Source organism: Syngnathus leptorhynchus, chromosome 9, assembly GCF_054491065.1.
Source record: "Syngnathus leptorhynchus isolate UIUO chromosome 9, UIUO_Slep, whole genome shotgun sequence".
NCBI lineage: Eukaryota > Metazoa > Chordata > Actinopteri > Syngnathiformes > Syngnathidae > Syngnathus > Syngnathus leptorhynchus.
In genome coordinates, this window is record NC_141203.1 from 8,993,282 (window position 1) to 9,014,479 (window position 21,198).

At 41.4% G+C, this 21,198-nt stretch overlaps 1 protein-coding gene across 2 annotated transcripts in view; it reads left to right on the top strand.

The window, feature by feature from the left end:
- The window catches only part of LOC147051030 (neuropilin-2-like), a 60,539-nt gene extending 43,212 nt beyond the window's left edge, over positions 1-17,327 (top strand). Inside the window, exons 13-19 of one of the 2 annotated variants that reach the window (XM_085920106.1) lie at positions 1,818-1,892; positions 2,693-2,857; positions 6,159-6,427; positions 6,638-6,734; positions 7,408-7,440; positions 14,106-14,165; positions 15,033-17,327. In XM_085920106.1, coding sequence (XP_085776232.1) covers positions 1,818-1,892; positions 2,693-2,857; positions 6,159-6,427; positions 6,638-6,734; positions 7,408-7,440; positions 14,106-14,165; positions 15,033-15,361 — 1,028 coding nt within the window. In that variant the 3' untranslated portion in view covers positions 15,362-17,327. Of the gene's footprint in view, positions 1-1,817; positions 1,893-2,692; positions 2,858-6,158; positions 6,428-6,637; positions 6,735-7,407; positions 7,441-9,431; positions 13,816-14,105; positions 14,166-15,032 lie in introns of those variants that run through there. The other variant, XM_085920107.1, reaches the window with a different exon arrangement.
- Positions 17,328-21,198: the final 3,871 nt, after the last annotated feature.

Sequence of the window (21,198 nt, forward strand, 5' to 3'; positions counted from 1 at the left end):
GGCACTTAAGGCGACGATTACAAGCGCGCACTTTTGTGCTACACAATAGGCCGGCGAACAGTTCGGCGTTACTGGTTAGTTGTACTCGCAAAGTCTTTCCTTGGAGCATTGTAGGGCATGTCAGTGTGTGTTTTTTTTTTTTTAATACCTACTGATGGATTTCTGAGTATAATCTTTGTAGTTTTAATGGATTCCATCCATTAACACACTTATACTTATCTATTGAAAAGTCCAGACAGACTGCTTTACGTATTTTAATTCAGCGTCGACAAAGAATTAACCACTGTTTTTAATCAAGCTTTCAGAATTCGAATTCATCATCATACCTAGTCTAAAACTTTAAGCTATAACTTGTTTGTCGCCTTTTTGGTTCTTAAAGGTGCTTTTAAGAGTCCTAATTTTACCAAGCATGGTAGTCTGTTATTGAGTCATTAAAAAAAAAGGAAATCCCCACGCCATGCAGTATGTTACTAACAATTACACTATTCACAGTATTCTCTCTTTGTCAGACACACACACACACACACACACACACACACACACACACACACACACACACACACACACACTGAATGGGTAGTCATTATTTAAGCAGACAGAGGTAGATTTATACCGAGAGCTCTTTCCATAATTGAACAGTTCTCGACTCTCTGTTTCCGCCTCAGGCTGCTTCGTCAGCAGCTTTCGGATGAGGCCTGAAGCTGTGTGTGTGTGGTTGTGAGGAAGCAACACCTGTTTCTAACTTTAAGTTGCATGACTTCTGCTTGACTCACAGGTTGATTGCCATAAACAATTGAAAAAGAATTCTCTTTAGACCAGCATCGTTGTGCAACCCCATCGTGAGAAAGGGTGTCGGAAAAACACATTAGTACTCAGGAACAAAAAAATCAAGCCGATGAAATAGAGCCGGAGAGCAGAGTTGACAAACGCTGCGTGTGGTCATTAATTTGCAAGGTGGCACAGAGAAACGTGAATAGGTTATGTCTTTCATGTCTTCATGTCTGTCTGCCCTTCCCTTCCTTCCCTGCGCTCACTTCCTCTTCCCTCCTCCTCAACAGGGGTAATTACAGAGGTAAAGGGCACCAAATTAAAAGCGCTTAATATCAGCTGCCGGGAGCTACTTATCCTGTGTTAATATTTGATCCGGTGTCGTAACGACATACTTGTTCCCTATATGTGTGTGTTTGTTTGAATATTTTGTTGAACTAAAACTCAGCTCACTGTGGGTACACAGTCTATAATAAGCACACATCAGACTTCCCAGATCTTCTTGGCTCCATCATCCCAGTCCCCTGACTGGAGAGTGAAAGACAGAAGATAAGGAATAGTACGTTCCTGACAATAACTTGGTGAAAGGGACCAGATAAACATATGTAGACATTTACAGCAGTGTGTATGCGACTGTGAAAGGGCGGGGGGTGCAGGTTAAACATTCGGCGGGTGTTTAGAGAAGCTCAACTATGGAAAAGTGGTTATCACGGTCAGTTTACTGACAAAGCCCACAGCTGATGTGTTGGTGTTTGCACCACTCTTTGATTTATCACTCGAGCGCCGACACCAAGGTCGCTGTGAGTGCGCCATCTATCATGCGTGTGTGTGTGCGTGTATGTGTGTGTGTGTCAGCCCTACAGTGAAGAGCACAGTGCTAAAATTGCTGTCTTGTTCTGTCAAACAAAATGGATACTTTTTTTTTTTTACAGAATATACTTACATGCACTTTAGATTAAAGTTCATTACATCGATTCAACTCATGCAAGTGGTGCTCAAAATGGTTAAATGCATTTGTGTGATTTTACGTTTGTTTTCCTTGTCTGCAGTAACAACCACCGTGCCTGATACAGCGACCCCCACGTTGCCCAGGGTGGAACAGTCTACTGCAGCAATGAGACCTGGTAAATACACACAAACACACACACACACTCAAGGTTGATCTGCTGATGTCATTGTGCACCACTGGCTTTCTGGGCTTTGAAGTCTGCTGGAATCAAAAGTCGCCGATGAGGCTCTATGTGAGTGAAAATCGGATCTCACAGCCACCAGACCTCACATCCTCCCTCAAACACACACACACACACACACACACACACACACACACACGTACCTGCAATGAATATGATGGCGAGCGGCTTCTCTGGCAAGTCGTCTTACTGGATAATAGCATTTTATTGCATTTAAAAGCGCATACATTTTATTTCATACATTTTATTCAATTTCCTCCGTTGCTCTCTTTCTCTCCGTTTGAGTGAAATATTCATGCTTGTCCCATTTTATTGAAATGTGTTAATATATTCTTTTGAGCGCTGCGTGCCTATGAAACCGGGATGTCTATCTTAACTATGGAAACTCTTGTGTCAATCTTTTGAACTTCGACAAGTTTTGCATTGTATGTATCCTAATATGTCATATTTTGGGGGGTTTATTCCATCCATTTATTTCTGTTACATTTTGAAATCGTTATGATATCGTTTTGTGTCTTCTGCTAATCGTTTGAGGATTACGATCATATGTTTGGGGGGGGGGACATGCGGCGTCAATTTGAAACATACGCTTAAGTTACCAAATATGATTCCCGGCCAGCTACCGCATTTTAGCTAAGCCAGATGTCAGGACACAAAGACAGAAAAGAACAAATCGTGTTTATTGAAAGTGGCGCAATATGTTAAAGATTTGTTTGTGTTTTTGTGTGTTGTAGCCACCACGCCGTCACTGTGGGCCGTATGTGATTTTGAACAGAGCCTGTGCGGATGGTCCGCCGATCCGCAATCAGGCGTCAGTTGGTCCTTGCACATGGCCGGGAGCAGCGCCGCCGGTCATAGCCAGCATGAAACCAGGCAGGATCTGACACTGGGGTCAGAGAGTGAGTATTTCCACGTGTGGCAATTACTTTTTCTGCAACGTTCACCGCGGATATTTCCGTGTACCAAAGGGGTGACCTCGGGGATATCTGACTGAGTAATCCAGATTTCCGATCAATATTCTCTGCCTCGAAGCTTTGTAGTGTTGTTAGAAACACGCTCGAATCAATGACATGTTATGCAAGATCAAAAGAGCCATGTTTTATTTTTAGAGTCGAAAGCTGTTTAAATGACGATAATTTTTGTCAAAATACACCCCGTCATTTATGACTTAATACACTTTATTGATTGTCTAGCTAAAATTTGCCTGCAAAGTGAGCATCCCCTTTAAGAAAGGGAAATAAAATATTTATCATATCAAAACAGGCCCAGATTTCGCATATGTGAGATTATTTCAATAAGATTGTCTTTAGTTCCAACTGAATTTAAATGAACTTTTCAACAAGATGGTTTTGCTTATTGTCCCAATTTACAAATACAAATTCATTCCAACTGCTCAAGGAAAAAGAACCGCAGGAGCCATTAAGAAAAATAAAATCATCTTGTTCCAAAAACTCAATCTATTTCATCTTTTTATCACCCGGTCCATTGTTTTGTAAATGACCCACCTCGGTTCAGTAGAAGTTGTGAAACACTGATCCACTAACTGCTATTTATCGACTTGAGTCACTGATTTTCAGGATACTGTCATGGAGTGCAGCATCACTTCATTCATCCTCCTCTCGTCCATCAGCGTTCTCTCATATCTTCTTGCAAACTTTTCCTGTTTCTGTCACTTGAGCTTTTCACATGTGTTCATCTTTATTAAGACAGCCCGAGGTATCCGCCATTGTTTTATCCATCAACCACACGCTTGCTGCATCGCTCAGCCCATCTCTCAACACTCACACACACATGCAATACTTACTGTATTCTGTTACACACACACACACACACACACACACACACACACACACACACAAACGGGGCCAGCAGCAGTCGGATAAATCAGATGATGGCTCTGACAGAAGTGCAGCCTTAGCTCTGCAGCACTCCCCGAGGCGTCTTGCAGACACAAACACACATATTTAACCACTCAAGGTGGGTCGGCCCATATATTGAACACTCGAGAGGCCCCGCCCACACACAGACACGACCTTGCCGTATAGCGAGGCTTTCTGTTTGTATATCAAAACTAAACACTTGAAGGTTGAGTGCACAGCTCCTACGTGAATAAACAAGGCCGCACGTGCGTGTTGAAGCCTTTCCTTCCACGCATGCGAGCTTGTGAGAAACTACATTTGGTTGTAATGGATAGAGGGAGCGAAAGTTTCCCGTTAGACAGCAACATGACATTAAGTCGTGTTCTACAGCCACATGTGCACGGCGGCGGCGGCCCCCCTTTCTGCGAGCTGTCTCCCCGTGCAGATCAAAACCCCGCACTTGTCACCCAAAGCTCTTTAAAAGAGAAAAGCCCGACCTGAACACAACCGAGCCCAGAGAAAGGATTCTTTTGATCTCTGATAGTCCGTGACTGGATTTTATACCCCGGTGAGATTTTCATAGAAAGAAACTCTCCACGGTAGACATGCCTGTAATTGAAAAGCAAAGGAAAGGAGTTTATAAAAGCAGCAATAAGAAAAGCCACTCACTGCCACTGACTAGGATATTAATTTGAAACACCTCATACATTTGCTTTGAATTGCTTTTCCGTCCAATGGGTGCCGGCTCTCTCGGGGAAGTCTTATCTCGCCTTTTCAGACCTGAACACTATTTTGCCCTGTAATTGTCTCACCATGTATTAATTATAGCAAAGTTTACACGAGTGACTCCAAGTCTGATTACTCACATCTGTCTACTTGTGGATGCGACCTTGAGATGAATTTTAAAAAATGTAGTTTCTACATATTGTGGGAAATAAAGTGCTCAAGAGGGTTATAATTGAATGTGCTGCATGCGGTAGTCCTCGCTTGTTTTAGAAATTTGAAGAAAAGAACGCGGTGTTCCCTTTCAAAATATTGATAATGGAAATAAGAATATCTCAGTCACATTTTGAATCCAACTTTTTTTTTTAACCTTTTATGATGACGTATTCAGGGGATTTCAAAAGTCTACACACCCCTGTTTACTATACCATTTGAGCACAGTCACATTCCCAGTTATAAAACCGTGTCCACACTTTTGTCTTCCCTCTCAAAAAGATTTCATTCAGTTTGAGTCGAACAGGTTATAGGTGAAAGTACGGGTTTAAAAAGGTTTTTAATTTTCCTTTTTTTAACATCACAAAAATATGGCATTTGGACAAGGGTGACTTTTATATGGACTTTTTATACTCTGTATCCCGCCAGTCAAATATTGAGGGGTTTGCATTGCACCAACCAATCATCTCAAATACAAACGAGATACTTATCATTTCCCTCATACACAACAACTGACAGTTGTTCCCATCTAGAAATGAGATGCTCATCTACAAACGATGTGAACATGCAAACTCGCGTAAGCACTAACGCACTCCCTCCGAGCGTCTCCGCCTAGTTCGCCCTTGGAGACTTGTTAATTAATTCTCTTCCTTTGTATGTTGGCCAAGATCAAAAGCAGAGAGAAGAGGAAAAAGCTACTTTTTTCCTCTCCTAAATGTACTTAATGAGCAACTGTAATTTAGGTCTCCTGTTTAATGCCTCCGAGTAGAGAAACAGAGTTAACTCAGCCCAAATACATTATTCATTAGCCGTGATATGTTGTTGCAGCCCGAGCGGGCGGATGGATGGATGGATGGATGGATGGATGGATGGATGGATGGATGGATGGGTGGGTGGGTGGGTGGGTGGATGGATGGATGGATGGATGGATGGATGGATGGATGGATGGATGGATGGATGGATGGATGGATGGATGGATGGATGGATGGATGGATGGATGGATGGATGGATGGATGGACGGACGGACGGACGGACGGATGGATCGATGGATGGAAAGACAGACAGATGCAATTAATGTATATTTGTCTGCATTCATTATAAGAAACGTGTTCGTGTGTTTGTTTGTCTACTGTGAGTGTGTGCTCATTTGTGTCTCTGCGGCCATTATTGTCCATGATGAAATGGTGGTTTCATTTGCGGCTTGGCCTCATACAGCATAAGGATGGTGGTAATGTCCTCAGCCAAGTAACCACTTCCAGATGTGATACAAAGTCACTCGGGCCTTTTTTCCCCAGTGGAATAAATTGCTTCAACTTACTCTGTAATGACCTGCAACCGGCCAGAAAGATATTTTTGATTCTATTTAAAAAAATATATATTGAAGCTATCTTTTCCTTTGCTGCAGATTTCTCAGGAAACTACCTCCACCTGGACGCCGGGGCCCACACCCAGCGCAAGCGAGCGAGGCTCCTGAGCCCCGAGGTGGCCCCCGAGCAAGGCCCGCTCTGCCTGCTCTTTTACTATCAGCTGCAAGGGGAGGCGCTCGGGAGCCTGAGGGTCCTTTTGAGGGACAACGAACAGGAGGAGACACTTCTGTGGTCTTTGAAGGGAGATCAGGGGGCTCAATGGCGAGAGGGCCGCACCATTCTGCCACAAAGCCCCAGGGAGTATCAGGTGAGTTGAACACTTGCAATTGTAAGGAAAAAGTAGTGAAGCCTCATAAAGTATGCTTGGTGAAATAAGGACCTTTTTTTTTTTGTATCATTGTAAAAGGCAGAATGTTTGATATAGCTCAGGATCTCATTAAAACCTGACATTCAGGTAGGATATAACAGTAATCCGAATGATCTCATCTTCTCAATATATATTTCTTCTCTGGTGCAGGTGGTGTTTGAAGGGTTCTTTGAGCATCCAACCAGAGGCCACATCCGAATAGATAACATCCACATGAGCAACACCATCGACCTGGAGCAGTGCACACGTAAGTCTTGAAACCTTTCGGACATGCCGAGATTGTTTCCGTTTGTTTTGATCACAAACTAATAAGCCGAGGGTTGCCTCTCGCCTGGGAGTGAATGGAAATAAGGAAAGCTCATTATTATCTTTTGCATTTACAGACATTAAGAAGGCAAAATAAAAATGAAACTAGGCCACAAACTGCCGTCGGCCATGATTCTGATTTATCTTTTATTACACATCGCTCTCCTTTAGTTTTCTACAGCATCATTCCACCCTGTAATTTTTCGATTCCCCTTCTTTCTTCTCCTGGTCTCTCATGTTCCCTTTCCGCTCCGTCTGGGTCATCAACAGCCTTTCAAACGACAAATGAAAAGCGCCTGCGAGCAACATTTTGAGAGACAGACTGTGTGTATGTTTGTGTGTCTCACACACACACACAACAACACACACAAATTTAACTACTTTGTTACTTTGTTTGAAACCGAGAAGTCTGAAGATATTTTTTTCCCTCTTACTCTCTCCTATCATTTGAACACTTTCAATTTGTATCGTCACGCGCGTCTACCTACTCATGATCAATTCAAGATGCCCCCTAACGTTTTATGTAATGACGTGCCGCAACCTTTTACAAGCACACGGAGACACATTTTGAGTCATTTAATAGTTACCGTCGATTCTTTTTTTTTTTTCCACAGAGACCTCCCACCCATTGACTCCTGACATAACAAGTAAGTTAATTTCCGATTTCCTCTGCCAAATGTCTGCTTCCTGCTTGTTGCTAAGCTCAGTTTCAGGCCCTGTATTACCTTGTCTGTGGACTTTGGATATCTTATCAAGAAATATTTTTCATGCACATAGAAGCGGATGAAAAAAAAAAAAATCTAAATTAACTTTAAAAATGTACACATTACATTTAAAGTAAAATTGACTGCAATGTCCCCCGCATGTCTCCTCCCTGCACGCTGGATTGTGTGTCAGGTTTTCTATGCACCTCGGTTACAAAGCTTCGAAATGTATTTTCAACGGCACTGCTGAGTCTTCCGTCCGCTCTGATATGAATGGTTTTAATCTCTCAGTGGTGTGTGAGATGATTGTGAAAGGAATATCTGCGGTGTTTTTAAATGGAGTGATGGGACGTGGTCCACTTGGGTTGGCCACCAGGAAAACTATCATTCTCTCGCACTCTCGCTCTCTCTATTATTTGATTTTTTTAAATTCCACTCTCAGCTATAAATTCAATAATACATTCAGTGATATGCTTGACAACAGCAGACGTACCAATATTTGCTATGTGGAAAATGGATCAATGGAACTGTTGCATAATCACATCCAATTTTCACTCATTGTTGATGCTAATGCAGCTACATTAAGCCGCAATGGTTGTAAATATTGTCGAACAGTCTTCTTCATCCAAGGGTGACTCACATACACACACATGATGTCAGCAAATATAGTACACAGCGTGACAGGAAAAAAAAAAAAAAAAGATCAACTTTTGGCCTCACTGCGGAACGTCAGGATCTGTTTCCCACATGCCAATGTGTAAACTCGGCAGGAGTTTCTTGAAAAGAAACAAACAAAACGTCATTAGTGTTTTTATGTGCTGGCTTTGGTGACAAAAGATGAGACGCATTGTTTGACTGCTGTCAGCACGTTTTTGTTTTTTGTGTTTTGTTTTTTTCCCCCCCATTCCTATAAATAATCAAAACAAAGGAGCAGCTACAATCAATTGACGCTTCCCTCGGATGGCCTATTCAGTCTCATTAACTCTTAATCAGATTATAAGACTTTAAAAGTGCTCTCAAAAATCTACTTCAATATATTCTTTGGGTTGTATTTGAATATACATCAGCAAAAGCATGATGGACATTCAGACTTAAAGAACAATTTTGCAGTACGTTCTATGTGCTTGATTGACAACTTGATTCATGTAACGTATTCATCAAATCTCAATTGCACCAGTTCTAGCTCATTTAAGAAAAATGTGTTTCAGATATACATTACCCGGTGTCAAACAATGAAGGTGTTCATTTGTACAGCACTAGTTTTCACTTGTCTTCATTACTGGGATGCAGCTTAAGCAACTCTCCTTGACAGACGATTTAAGACAAATGCTTGGATACAAAGTGGAGCTCTTCTTCAGCTGCTTTACATCTTTTGCCCCCCCCCTCCCCTCCATCTTTTGCTATCATTTCCTCCCTAAGCGACATTTTTGCTAATGCCGCCATATAACGCTAAGTCACCGAGCTGAACGCATGGCACGAGTATTTGCACGTCAATGTGCAGCAATGCTTTGCACCATCCAAAGCTATTACATGCCAAAGGAAAAGGTTAAGTCTCAAACAGAGCAAACACTGATACTAATACGAGATACAACTGAATTTAAACTATGCTAGGTGCAATGTCGCATCCACCCCAATGGCTGCTTTAAGGTCAAGGTCATACATGAACAGAAAAAAAATCTACCTCATGCAACTGCCCCCCTCCCACCACAAACATCTTGCTTTATCTCCCATTATTTTATCGTCACACTACAATAAAATCTAATTATAGCATACATTTTTAACAGCACAACAAAAGGCATGTCATGGTTGCCGAGCATCACTTTGACACATACCTACAAAAGATTTCACTGATGGTCAATGAGGCCTACAGTAGTCTGCATGCCTGCCTTCCCCCATCCCTGACCCAACCAGTAATGTGTCCTCCTGCCCCCCAGGGGGTGCCATATCTGGGATGGAGCCCACTGTAGACACAGTGGCGGTGCAGACCTTTGCTGCCCACTGGTACTACCTGTTAGCGGGAGGAGGCGCCCTCCTTCTGCTGCTTACTGTAATTGCACTGGTGGTATTGTGCTGCCGTCGGCACCGCTGGGGGTCCACCAAGACCGGCGCTAGCCACCATCATTCGGTGATGTACCACAACAGTCAACATCTAAACCACCCAAACTGCTTCTACAACCAAAACTCCAGCTGTAATCTCAAGCAAAACCCGCCTCAACCGCAAAGCGGGCCGGCTCGAGAGACCATGTTGGTCGTCGGACAGGACAAAGACGACTGGTCTGATTCCCACTGTTGAAATCTGGACTGCCTGGGAAATATTCTGAAGAGACATTTCACTTCATAAAGACAACTTCTTGCCGTAACGGAAGGATCAGGATGCCTCTTCATTTCCACTTCCTGCTTGAGAGGAATTGTCAGACTTGGTGTGAGTTTTAATGACCACTTGTGACATCCAGCGAGAGCGTCTATTGACCATACAGGCCTGAGTTGCTGGAATGGAGCACACCACGGGACACATTTTGATCTCACTGCTCTTGTTTTTCTTCTGCGGTGGAATTCAGAGTAGGATACATCTGTCTGCTCCACTCTCATCTGTCGCATGGACCCTGCCTGACACATAATTACCTGTCCAGGCTTCATGTAATACATGGAAATACACCTTTTTTTTTTTCTTGGGGATGACAAGAAGCTGGCATTTGTGTCCACCAACATTTGAGAGACAAAAGAAAGAAAGGGATGAAGTTAAGAAAAAGAATCAGAGGAGCAGTGAATGTTGACAATGTTGTTCATTTGGTCTGTCACTGTCGTGTCCACGTATTTCATTTGTTCGTTTGTTTTAGGCTGTTCAAAGTTTTTTTTATCATCATAGATGATGAAATCACCTCTTGTATGATGTCTTTGTGTTTATCCGTTTTATATATTTATTATTTTGTGTTCAAGCGGGAGATTCGCTCATTCTGTCACATATTGTTCCCATTTTTCTCAATTTGTCAGCGTTATTGTGCCTTTTCCACAATTTACTTATTTAAGGCCTCCGATTGGCTAAAATAATTTCACCACCTGTTGCTTTGGTTTGGTTTTGTGAACATACTTTTCTTATTTTTTTAAATATAGCACTGGTATGAACTACAATTAGCGGGTGGGCGGGGCATGTAAACATGGACAAACGATTGTCCAAAACATATGCACGATGCACACATTACAGCACACGAAAAAACACAGCCTAGATATGCGTTTTTAAATATGATTTAAAGAAAAAAATATTGATGTCTAAAAAGTTGTGCCTCGGTGTTTAATGACGGTTTGCCTGAATCTTGTTGCCGGCTGATTTAGCGCCTGTTGTCTGCATCTTTGTATGACGGTTGAATGAAATGAATCACAAAAAGAGAATTCAACTTTGACTGTGTGAGGCTGCAGAAAAAAATGTACACATTGTTGTCGGTGTTAGCTTGATTGAGCGGTCGGTGAAGGGCAAAATGTTTTGCTTTGTATTCATTAGATGAGACTAAGCCTTCACTGTGACCTTTGTACTCACAAAGTCTTTAAGCCTTTATCTCATAACTTTGTGGAATTTTTTTTTTAACTTATTTATTATTTTACACCCCATTAAGTTAGCTTTTTGCGGGTGATTTGATCCCACTCCCTAACAAATGCATCAATGCTTTATAATGATCAGCTAACTTTGTTTTTGACAAAGGATGACTTAATTTTTGTTAACAACCGTTTAGCTTTCAGTGTAGGATGCAAAAAAAAAAAGGTTGAATTAGTTGAAGTCGGGTGCTGAGTTTTTTTTATTGAAACATTTTGAATGTCCATTCATGTTGTAGTGTTGTGTGTTTTAGCAATTTTTCAATCACATTTCTGCTCAGGTGCTCACTGATAAATTCCACACTTTCATCATATTTTTCCATTGATTTGGATTTGTTTTATTTCAAAATCTAAATGCAGTCACAGCAGTGTTATTTTCATTGAGTGAACACGAATCTTTGCAATTCTGTTCTCGTGCCTAAGATGAATGATACTAGAATGTCCATCATCTATCGCGCCTTAGCTAGCCTAGCTTAGCCTAGCTAGAGCTTTAGTTGATGTCAAAGGCTGAAACGGCTAATCTCTGTCCTCCATTCGCCTTTTACATCCTATATATATTTTCAAACTTTGTTTTATTGAAATTTATTGTATATGGCGATAGTTGTTTCAACGGTTTTACGGATGTTCCCAGCTGCCACCCCGCGTTGTGTTTTCTCCCCACATCATTATGTTCATGCTCAAATCCCATGGCCTTTTTATTAAACCCTCCTTGTTCTTATTCCGCTCCTTCCTCCTGTGCTGCAAATCCTTGCCGTATAAAACACAGGAGAGAAAATGAGAGGCAAAAATCTCTCCGCGACAAAGGGCCCATTAAGAGAAGATGGCTTTTCCTCCAAAGAATAGGCCCAGAGATGGAGGGAGATGAAAGCAGAAGAGAAACTGCTCTTTGTGCTTTCTAAAGATAGATTTTCTTTTTCTTGCTATTTTTTTTTTTTATGGAGACAGTAAAGCAGGTTGAGGTTTGGACTGACTGAAGGAAGGAGCTGAAGGAAGCGAACGGCTTGTTTGAAACACAAAAGCCCATAAAAAGGCTGCCCGCAAAGGACACACAACTGTCCTCACTCACACTCCAGCAACACACCGCAGCTATTAAATCGCTCTCATTAAATCAAAATTTTACACAGTGTCACATTCTCCGGATCCTTCTTTGGCCAGTCTATCTCATAAAAATGCTGTTTTGTGCTTGACTCAACACGCATTTGACTTTTGTGGATTTTTCTGCCATGTTGGCCCGCATCCTTTCAGATTGCTGCATCGACCCGCCGATGATTTACACATAATATGGCCTTCGAGCAGCGCCGATCGATAATGCTCTGAAATTCAAATGGAGGAATGATATATGGTCCATATTTATGTTGCCTTAGCCGTGCAGTTTTGGCTTTCATGCGTTTAACTTTTTTGCAAGGTTTAGCAAATGCCATGCCATTTTTCGGTGCTTTTACAATCAATCTTTCATTTTTCTTCACCCACCTCAACACACCAAAGTGCTTTAGTATTTCTCATTTAGTAATGGAGCTGATTGCCATTATTTAAAAAATAAAACATAACAGCAGTAAGCATTTGCGGCCCTTCAAGTAGCCGAATTCTTTTCCTTTTCCTGCAAGCCCGCTATGATGTCAAAAGGCCATTAGCTGGATACAAGTTCTCATCGTTTTCTATTATTCTGTCTTGACTAATTGGAGCTGCAGGGAGGTTTAATCTCCTTCCGCGGCACTGCGTGGAGTGCGCTCAGGGTGGAAGGAAGCCTGAGGGCTTTTAAAAGCCATCATTAGCCCGCATTCAACACTCGCCCAAAGCGTGTCCGAACAGTTTCGCTTTTCAATTTTATAGTAACACTGCTACTGTAACTCTCAATTATATGAGCGAGTCTTTCCTGAAGTTCGTATGTGAACAAAGATAAAAATATATATATATATTCTGTCCAATTCAGCCAAGCGTTGAAATGTAATTCAACACTGCGTTTCATTTTTACACATTGCTTCCATGTTATTATAATTCGTGGAAGTGTCTCTTTAGTTTCGTAAGAACAAACTGTAACATGTCATGTCTTAAAAGGACTTCATGAGAATTTATGAGAAGTTGATTTTTTTGGGGGAAGATCCTGAAAAAGACATGAGTTGAGATGATGAATGAAAAGAGGAGATTGATTGGAAGTCCCACGGGGTAAATAATGCAGCGGTGGGCGCACACTTGAGCGAAGCCATTCATCAACGAGCGTCAGAAAGCGTGCGTGCGCTTCTCTTTACTGCTCTGCTCTTTCCTCTCACGCCCCGCAGTTAACAAGACTTTATTAACGTCTTTTTGATTTCCTGCTTGGCGTAAATCAATTTTCATTCTCCCACTTGAAGAAAAGCCGCTAAATTTCCACGTTATAAATGATAGATGAACATTCGAGGTCGTACGTTTGCCGCCGCCATCCAAACTTTTGTTTACTTAATGACACTCATGAGCTCAATTTTTACCTATCAATGAAACTTTTTTTTTTTCTCATTTGAGTATTGTCTTCAAAAATGAAATGACCTTAACTTGCCGTGTCGACGGAAACAAAGCTTTATATTTTATTTATTTTTTACTTCATAATATCTTCGAGCGTATCTATTTTTGGCTTGTCAATGAGTGCTTACCAGCCGTACGTCTGTTTGGTTGTATTTGACTTTCTTTCAAACTAAAGTACAAGTGAGCTTTAAAGCTGCCTCACAAATGCGCTTGTGTTGAGATTCATGTCTGTGTGAAAATAATAAAAGTCATATTTTTCTATTTAAGAGTTTTCTGTGCCTGGCTTTTCCCGCTGTGTTGTTTGTTTTGAGAATGGAGAGTGGTGCTTATCACACAGTGGAACTCGTTTGCTTTATTTTGTTTAGAAATGGTGACTGCTATTTTTCCCGGGACACACACAGAGCGCATTCTACCTAATATAATCTTCTTTCTTTGCGTTCTTACAAACACATCTATATTGATCTTATAGACTGACTCTCCACCGCTTTACTAAATAAAAGGACCTTTTTCTTCTGTGTTTCGTATAGATCCAAGGCCGATAGATTTCGGAAAAGATCACGACTTCAACAAGCCCGCTGCGAATGAAGGTGAGCTTTTCAAGTACGCAATTCTCCACCTGAGGCCATACAAGATGTTTGAAGTCAAAGCCGGAGAGCGGAGCGTGCCGACGCCCGCCTGTGGCTCTGCCTTCGGTCCTCGAGAAAGAAAGACGGGGAGAGACTTGGCAGACAGATTGACAGAAAATGAATTTGAGAGTGTGACAGAGCACAGAGAGTTTGTGTTTCGTGACAGGCACATCCGACGCTCACTCACAGTCACTGTGCCTATCTGTCAACCATATGGAAGAATTTTCTATGCAATTTTCTTTGTGCTAAATTTGGCTCCAAATAACAAAATGTGTGCTAAATGTACACACGTTGCGGTTGCCCAAAAACTGACTTACTTTGTGCATTGAGGTAAAAAAAAAAAAAAATGGCCTTTTTAAAATGTGTTCCAGGCAGATCAGATATACTTCTTACTAGTGAAGCAAATCTGCAAGGGCGCCCCATTCATTTCTGCTTGCCGCTGTAATGAATTATTGTTTTAATTTCTAATTGTGCACAACTGTCATTCGGTCTCTTCTTTGTCTCTAAGTGCTTTTTCAACATCTATCAAACACTGTTATGGCTTCTTCATTGCATATACGTTTATTAAGCAGATTAGCACAAATGTTTTTTCCTACCAAGCAGTACCTTTATGCTACTTCATTTTAAGTTTATTAATCAGACGCCAGATTAAAAGTACTGCAACCAAAACAATCCCTTCAACAGTTTGTCATTAGGAAACAGGATTTGATTCTCACAGTGAATCAAATCTGCTCTTCAATCGAAACATTTTAATGCATTTGATTATGAATGAATGAATGTCCATTGAGTGACTTTCAGCAATGTCTGATTTCCTGTGTTCTCCTGCAGAATATTTATTTCCCGGGTGGCCGTCCTCTTTCTCCACCCCGGCCTCGGCCAACGCCGACCCCTCGTCCGTCACGCTGGTGTCCGAAAGGGACAAGGACAACACCTGGCTGTACACCCTGGACCCTATCCTGCTCACCATTATCGTGATGAGTTCTCTGGGTGTCGTGCTGGGCGCCGTGTGCGCCGGACTGCTGCTCTACTGCACGTGTTCGTACGGCGGCCTGTCGTCGCGCTCCTCCACCACGCTGGAGAACTACAACTTTGAGCTGTATGACGGCATCAAGCACAAAGTCAAGATCAACCAGCAGAGGTGCTGCTCGGAGGCCTGAGGAGACGGAACGCCCCCCCTCCACCCACCCCGCCCGAATGAAGAAATGTGACAAAGAAGCACTGTGTGTTTTGTCTTCGCTTGGATATGTGTGTGTGCCAGGAAGAACTGCGATTCACCTTAAACGCTCTGGGGGTGTAAACCTCGCCGTCTACGGTCCCACATCTCCTCTGCCTGTAGGAGAGGGCCTGCTTGCTTTCTGATGAATGAATGAAGGAATGAAAATGTCTGACTCTCTTTGAATAATCACCCACTGGAAAGACGAGGAAGGAAATGGACACGAGCACCTGCGACAGGTGACGTGACGTACCAAATGGACAAAAGAGGCGGCATGCTAAAAACTGAAGAGTCACCTTTGAACTCTGTCAACACCTTTCAAAGTGGGTATATTGAAATCAACACATATCAAGCGAATGCCTTTCTTCTAAAGAACTTTAACACGACTATATAGAAAAGAGTTTTTTTTTTTTTTTGGTTCACTTTCCAGTCTGAGTTCTATGTTTTAAAAAGTCCATTAGCTTGCCGTAGGCTTGTTTATTTCCGCCCTCGGTGTGCGCGTTGTGAAACCAGTGGCATAGAAGAGTAATGGTGAGTGTTTTTGTTCAGTTTCAAGCTAGGAGGGAAAGGTTGAGTTTGTAAAGCATTTTTAGACTTTATTTAGCATTGTGTTGGAATTTCTTTGGTCTTAACTTGGCACATTTTCCTTGGCATTAAATGGAAACAGATTGGAAGTCTAAAATCAAACACGATGTGACGGAGTTGTGTTTTAGATTCTATAGTTTGTCTATATACTATATATACAGTATATGTATATTTTTGTTTTTCAGACTGTATGATGACACTGTGTGAACTAAATGTCAATGATGGTTTTTATTGCAACCTATGGATTGCCAAAGAGCTGCGTGTCCATCCGTGCAGGGGGTTGTTAGAGACCCCCGGGAAGCAAAGAAGCGTCCGAAAGAAATATGAGGAAGACAAAAAGAAGCTTTCTTGGACACACAATCGAGCCTTAAGCTAATTGCAGAAAACGCTGTATCGGAGGACAGCCATTATAGAGGGCCAGTGCTGGGTGGGGAGGGGGGGGGGGCAGATGGACAAGAGGACGCTCACTCATTGCAAGACAGATAGATAGAGAGATGATGTCATGTTTACATGAAGGAGAAGAAACCTTGGCAACTAATTGGCCTCTTGGAAGTATGTTTTGGAGATGTTTCTTTACACTCACAAAGGCCCTTTTAATGAAACCATAAGCAAAATTTGGGCAATGACATAAATTAATTTTAAATGAAAAAAATGTCAGGGTTTTTGTTAATCAAAAGATATTTACACATTATATCTACTTTTTTATTTTACCCCTTTTATTTAATGAAATGTATCAATTTAGTCATTTTCAATGATAAAATGAAACATTTGAATATATATTTAATAAAAAAAAAAATGTTTAAAAAAACATCCCATCAAATTCGGGTCTTGAGAACCAAAGTTTGTCCACCCCTGTGCTAAACACAATTCTGTGCATTGAAACACATCCAATTAAGATAGCCGTGGAGGGTACACATGCAAAGATGAGGAGGAGGAGGACGTTTGTTTGAACGCGGCAAACCATGTTTGAGACGAAAATTCTTTTAGCTTGTCCTTTGGGTATATGCTAATGAACTATCGGAACGCTAAAGTGTCTCCATTGTCTTTGTCTCGTGCATGCAGAAGGATGGAACAAGTGTGTTTATTGGACTGCTTTCCAAGTGCCTTGGAGCATACGTTATCTCTCTCCATGACTAATGATGGAATACGTACTATATGTGGAGAGCAACAGTTTTCTCTCTGGGATGCCAGAAAGTATTACCTCCTTTGTCTCCATGGACACACACGGCACTGGCCAGATAACGCAAACTTGTTGTTTGTAGAATTTGTACAGAGAAATGTCTTTTGTAATGTTATTATTATTTAATAAAGGCTAAACAACTCCAGATGTTTGGTGTGGATTTGTGCATGAATCGAAGTATGAGTGAAAGTTATATTTAGTGTTTGTATGGGTTTTTTTAACGAGTGGTTCCAAGCCACAGCTAGTCTACATGCTACAGAAAAATCAAAGGGTAAGCAGAATTGCACCAAAGTTTCTTCAATGCGCAGATTATCGTTAGCGAACAGCTTCTGATATTTGGCACATGATTAATATTATGCACCTCAAGTTGTTTGCCAACTGCCATAAAAACGGAAGAAGAAGAAAGACAGACTCAACACTAAGCATTAATAATTTTGAGTTTTTATAATAATGATTCGGTCAACTGCCGGCTAATTGCAGGCCACGTTTAGACAACCACCCACGTTCAATTAATTCAAAATGATGTTGGCTAATTTTGCATCATGAAATAGCGTGTCTGAAAAACAGGAGCAAAGTTTAGCTACAAAAAAGAGAGAAAACTATACAGAAATAACATAAGTGTGAAGGCCTTCGCCTTCACACAATTAATCAATTTTCATATCACCAACATTGTAGACAAGTAGTGAATGATGCGGGGTTGCCACGGCAACAACAGGGAGTAGAGATGCTGTTTGCATTTATCAGCTGGTGACTATAAACCAAATGATTTCGAAACTTTTGTTTGAAGGCTCAATCATGACACATTGTTGCAGCGAAATAAAATGAATTATTTATTTTTTTAATATCCACAGGAAGCATGTCCCCAATCAACCGTCCCATTTTTTTGCATGCTTTATAATTAACTGGCTGCAACCGCACTCAATACATGTGTGTGTGTGTTTGTGTCAAAGTTTGGTTCAAGCCCGCTAATTAGCGTCCAAGACCATTATCACTGATCTCTTCCTGCATCAGCATTTTATACTCTTCTTTCTTCTTCTTTTTCATTTCATCAGTCCTTAATTATTCATCGCTTCTTCATTTCTCTGTTTCCACCTCCTTAGGTGACTGGCCTCATTCTCACGCTTCCCCTGATAGAAAAGCACACTAATCTACACTCTGGTGTTCAAAACACGCACACACACACACATGCACACGCACACTCTACAAACACACTAAGAAACGGAAGGAAACATGTCAATGATGATCTCTTGAGGTTGCTGTTTGCTGAAAGTGTAACCTACTAACACCAATTTTAACTCCACTAGTAAGCACACGCACGAACAAACCCAACACACTACTCTCTTTAGAAAGATAATAGTGCAAGGGGTTTTCCAACTTTCTAGGTCAGGAGAGATTTTTTTTCAAAGGACCCCCTCCATAATCCTAACACCAATCAAAAATACTGTAATGATCATGTGAAGGAAGAGGAATTATTTATTTTCAGAAAGTCTCTTTTTAAATATTCAGATTTTATCAGTCTAGTTTAAAACAGGTGGTTTTACTGAATGGCAATGTACCAAATGTTTTTACCAACCCAGTTTAAAAAAAACAGACATGGTATGATAATTTGTTTGAAATTGTTTCCATTTAATTTTATATTTTAAAAGTCCTAGTACTTGATATCAGTGCATGGTCAAGAATGGTCATATCTGTATCGGCTGGAGAAAAATGTTGTCGAACACCTCCAGAAAAGGCCGCTAATGATAATCGTCAACTGTAAAAATTGCTTTGCTTTTTTTAATTTTATTTTTTTCTAGTATATATATTTTGTTGTTGTGTTTAGCAATGCTGCACAGGTCCAAGCCGCTCAGGGCGACATGGGGTGACTGGCCGACTGTATTATTCATGAGCTGACAGGTAGTGACAGATGACTCCCTTCATGAGTGCATGCATGTGAATTGACACTTCCATTTCAACAAGTAATCAAGGCAATGTTTGTCTGACATACTCATGCATGCGCTTTTCCTCATGCCAAGTGCCAATTTGAGGTTTTTTGTTTTTTTTACCTGAACACAATTAAAGTGAAGCTAATTTTATGTGGAGACGGCATCTTTTCCAGTGATTAGCCTCATGTGATTGCTTCAGTGTTTATTTTCCAGGGAGCCTTATTAGTGCTGCCCAGTCTGTCTCGGCTCTTGCCGTCACTCTGCAATAGTCCATTTTATCTACAGCTCTGCCTCACAGAGGTTCTGGGTTTGAATCTCAGCTAGGTGTGACTTCCTTGATGAAAATGGATGGATGCAAATCATTTTTCCTAAAACATGTAAATGACAGCATCCCGCCGTGTTAATAGTCTTCTGCCAGTCAGTGTCAATTCTGTGGAAATGATTTGTCTTTCAGTCTCGGTCTCCGTCATTGTCACCCTATCGGCTAAGCAGGCCGACTGTCGTTCTTTTATGAGCCGCCTCCATCTCGCTGGTAGCTCGACGGAGCCTCAATATTTTGTCATTTGTCACCACGTGCACAGCTGCAGGCGGCATCCAGCTCAATGGACACCAAACTAAATTTACTTGGGTGTGGAGCAGGAAGATGGAGACCCAGACGAATGGATGAATGATGACAGAAAGGCAAAAGTGAGACTTTGGTTAGAACCGGGGGTGTTTTGGGCTATGACAGGATGGAAGCAAAGGCAAATGTGAGTGGAAGAAAATAAGCAGAGGAAAAGATTGATGACGTGAATGTGAGGGCTAATGAGTCCTACTGATTGAAAGTGGAGTGTGTGTGAGTGAGTGTGTGTGTGTGTGTGTCTGTGTGTGTGTTTGTGTGCGACAGACTCATGCTTAAAGGCTAGCCGTGTGTCCATTAGGTGTTTAGCAATGCAATGTAATGACTGAGCTTGTATGGTCGCCGACTCCAATAATCATGTGTCGGTGTGACTGATGTTAATCACATGAGCTTTTGAAACATTTACAATCTTTCGGCATCATTGAACACGTTGAGAGGAATGTAAACATGCTAGATATTTCCACAGTCAACTGAGAGCTCAGTTCAGACGCTTACGTGAAATCAAACTTTTTAAAATTCAATTCCTTTGCATTCACAGATGATAATAACTATATTTTGAAATTAAAACATATTTTGGTTGAAGTGCTTTTAATCACAGAATCATAATGGTAAAGAAAGCAAAGAAAATATTTCTTGCATGATACATTTTCGTGTTTTGCTGTGGGCCGCATTGTAGAAGAATTATAGGGCTTGCCTTGTGTTTCATTTATTTGTAATTTCTCATGAGAATATGTACAATAGATAATCAATATGTCCGGAATTACACCGGATTCCCCGATGGAAGTACCGTATCACCATACAATTCCCAATATTTTATACAGTTATTAAAACAGATGGCTACACAATGGAAACAATTGATCTTGTAGAGTTCCTGTGAAAATCATCACACACTTTTGATGATGGTGACTGACTGCAGTAGTCTGGATACTGTCTTCTTCTCAGACTTGATGTAAGCGAGTTGTTCTGCGATGTCAAGTTTGAAATGGGCTGCCCCGCCTCCCATTTTGCCTCACTTCCAAATATGGATTGTCGCGTCCGCTCAAAGAGATTGCTATGTTTAGGTCTTACAGGTCTGTTTATTTTAAAGACGAGTTTGCTTCGTTTATTTGAAGGGCCAGATGATTGTGTCAGCTGATGTTAGGTCTTTTCAAAAATAACAATCATCTAGTACCAGGATGTTCAATTGGAAACATGGTGAAGTGTGCATCGCATCTCAAATTGACGTCAGATCTGATTTCTCCTTTTGGGGGAACGCTTGTCAACGGCACACAGTCGAGTTGGTGAAAAGAAAGTGGCACAAAGAGCATCGAGGGAGAAGGACAAGAGGCAGAAAGGAGTCTGGCTGCGAAGCGGACACGCCCCATCGCACAACAGCCGAGACGTCCTCCATTCTCTCCATCTGCGCCGTCACCGCAGCTGGCCTCTTGATTTTCTCTCACTCCATTTCCCCTCTTTTTACCCCTTTTGGCCGC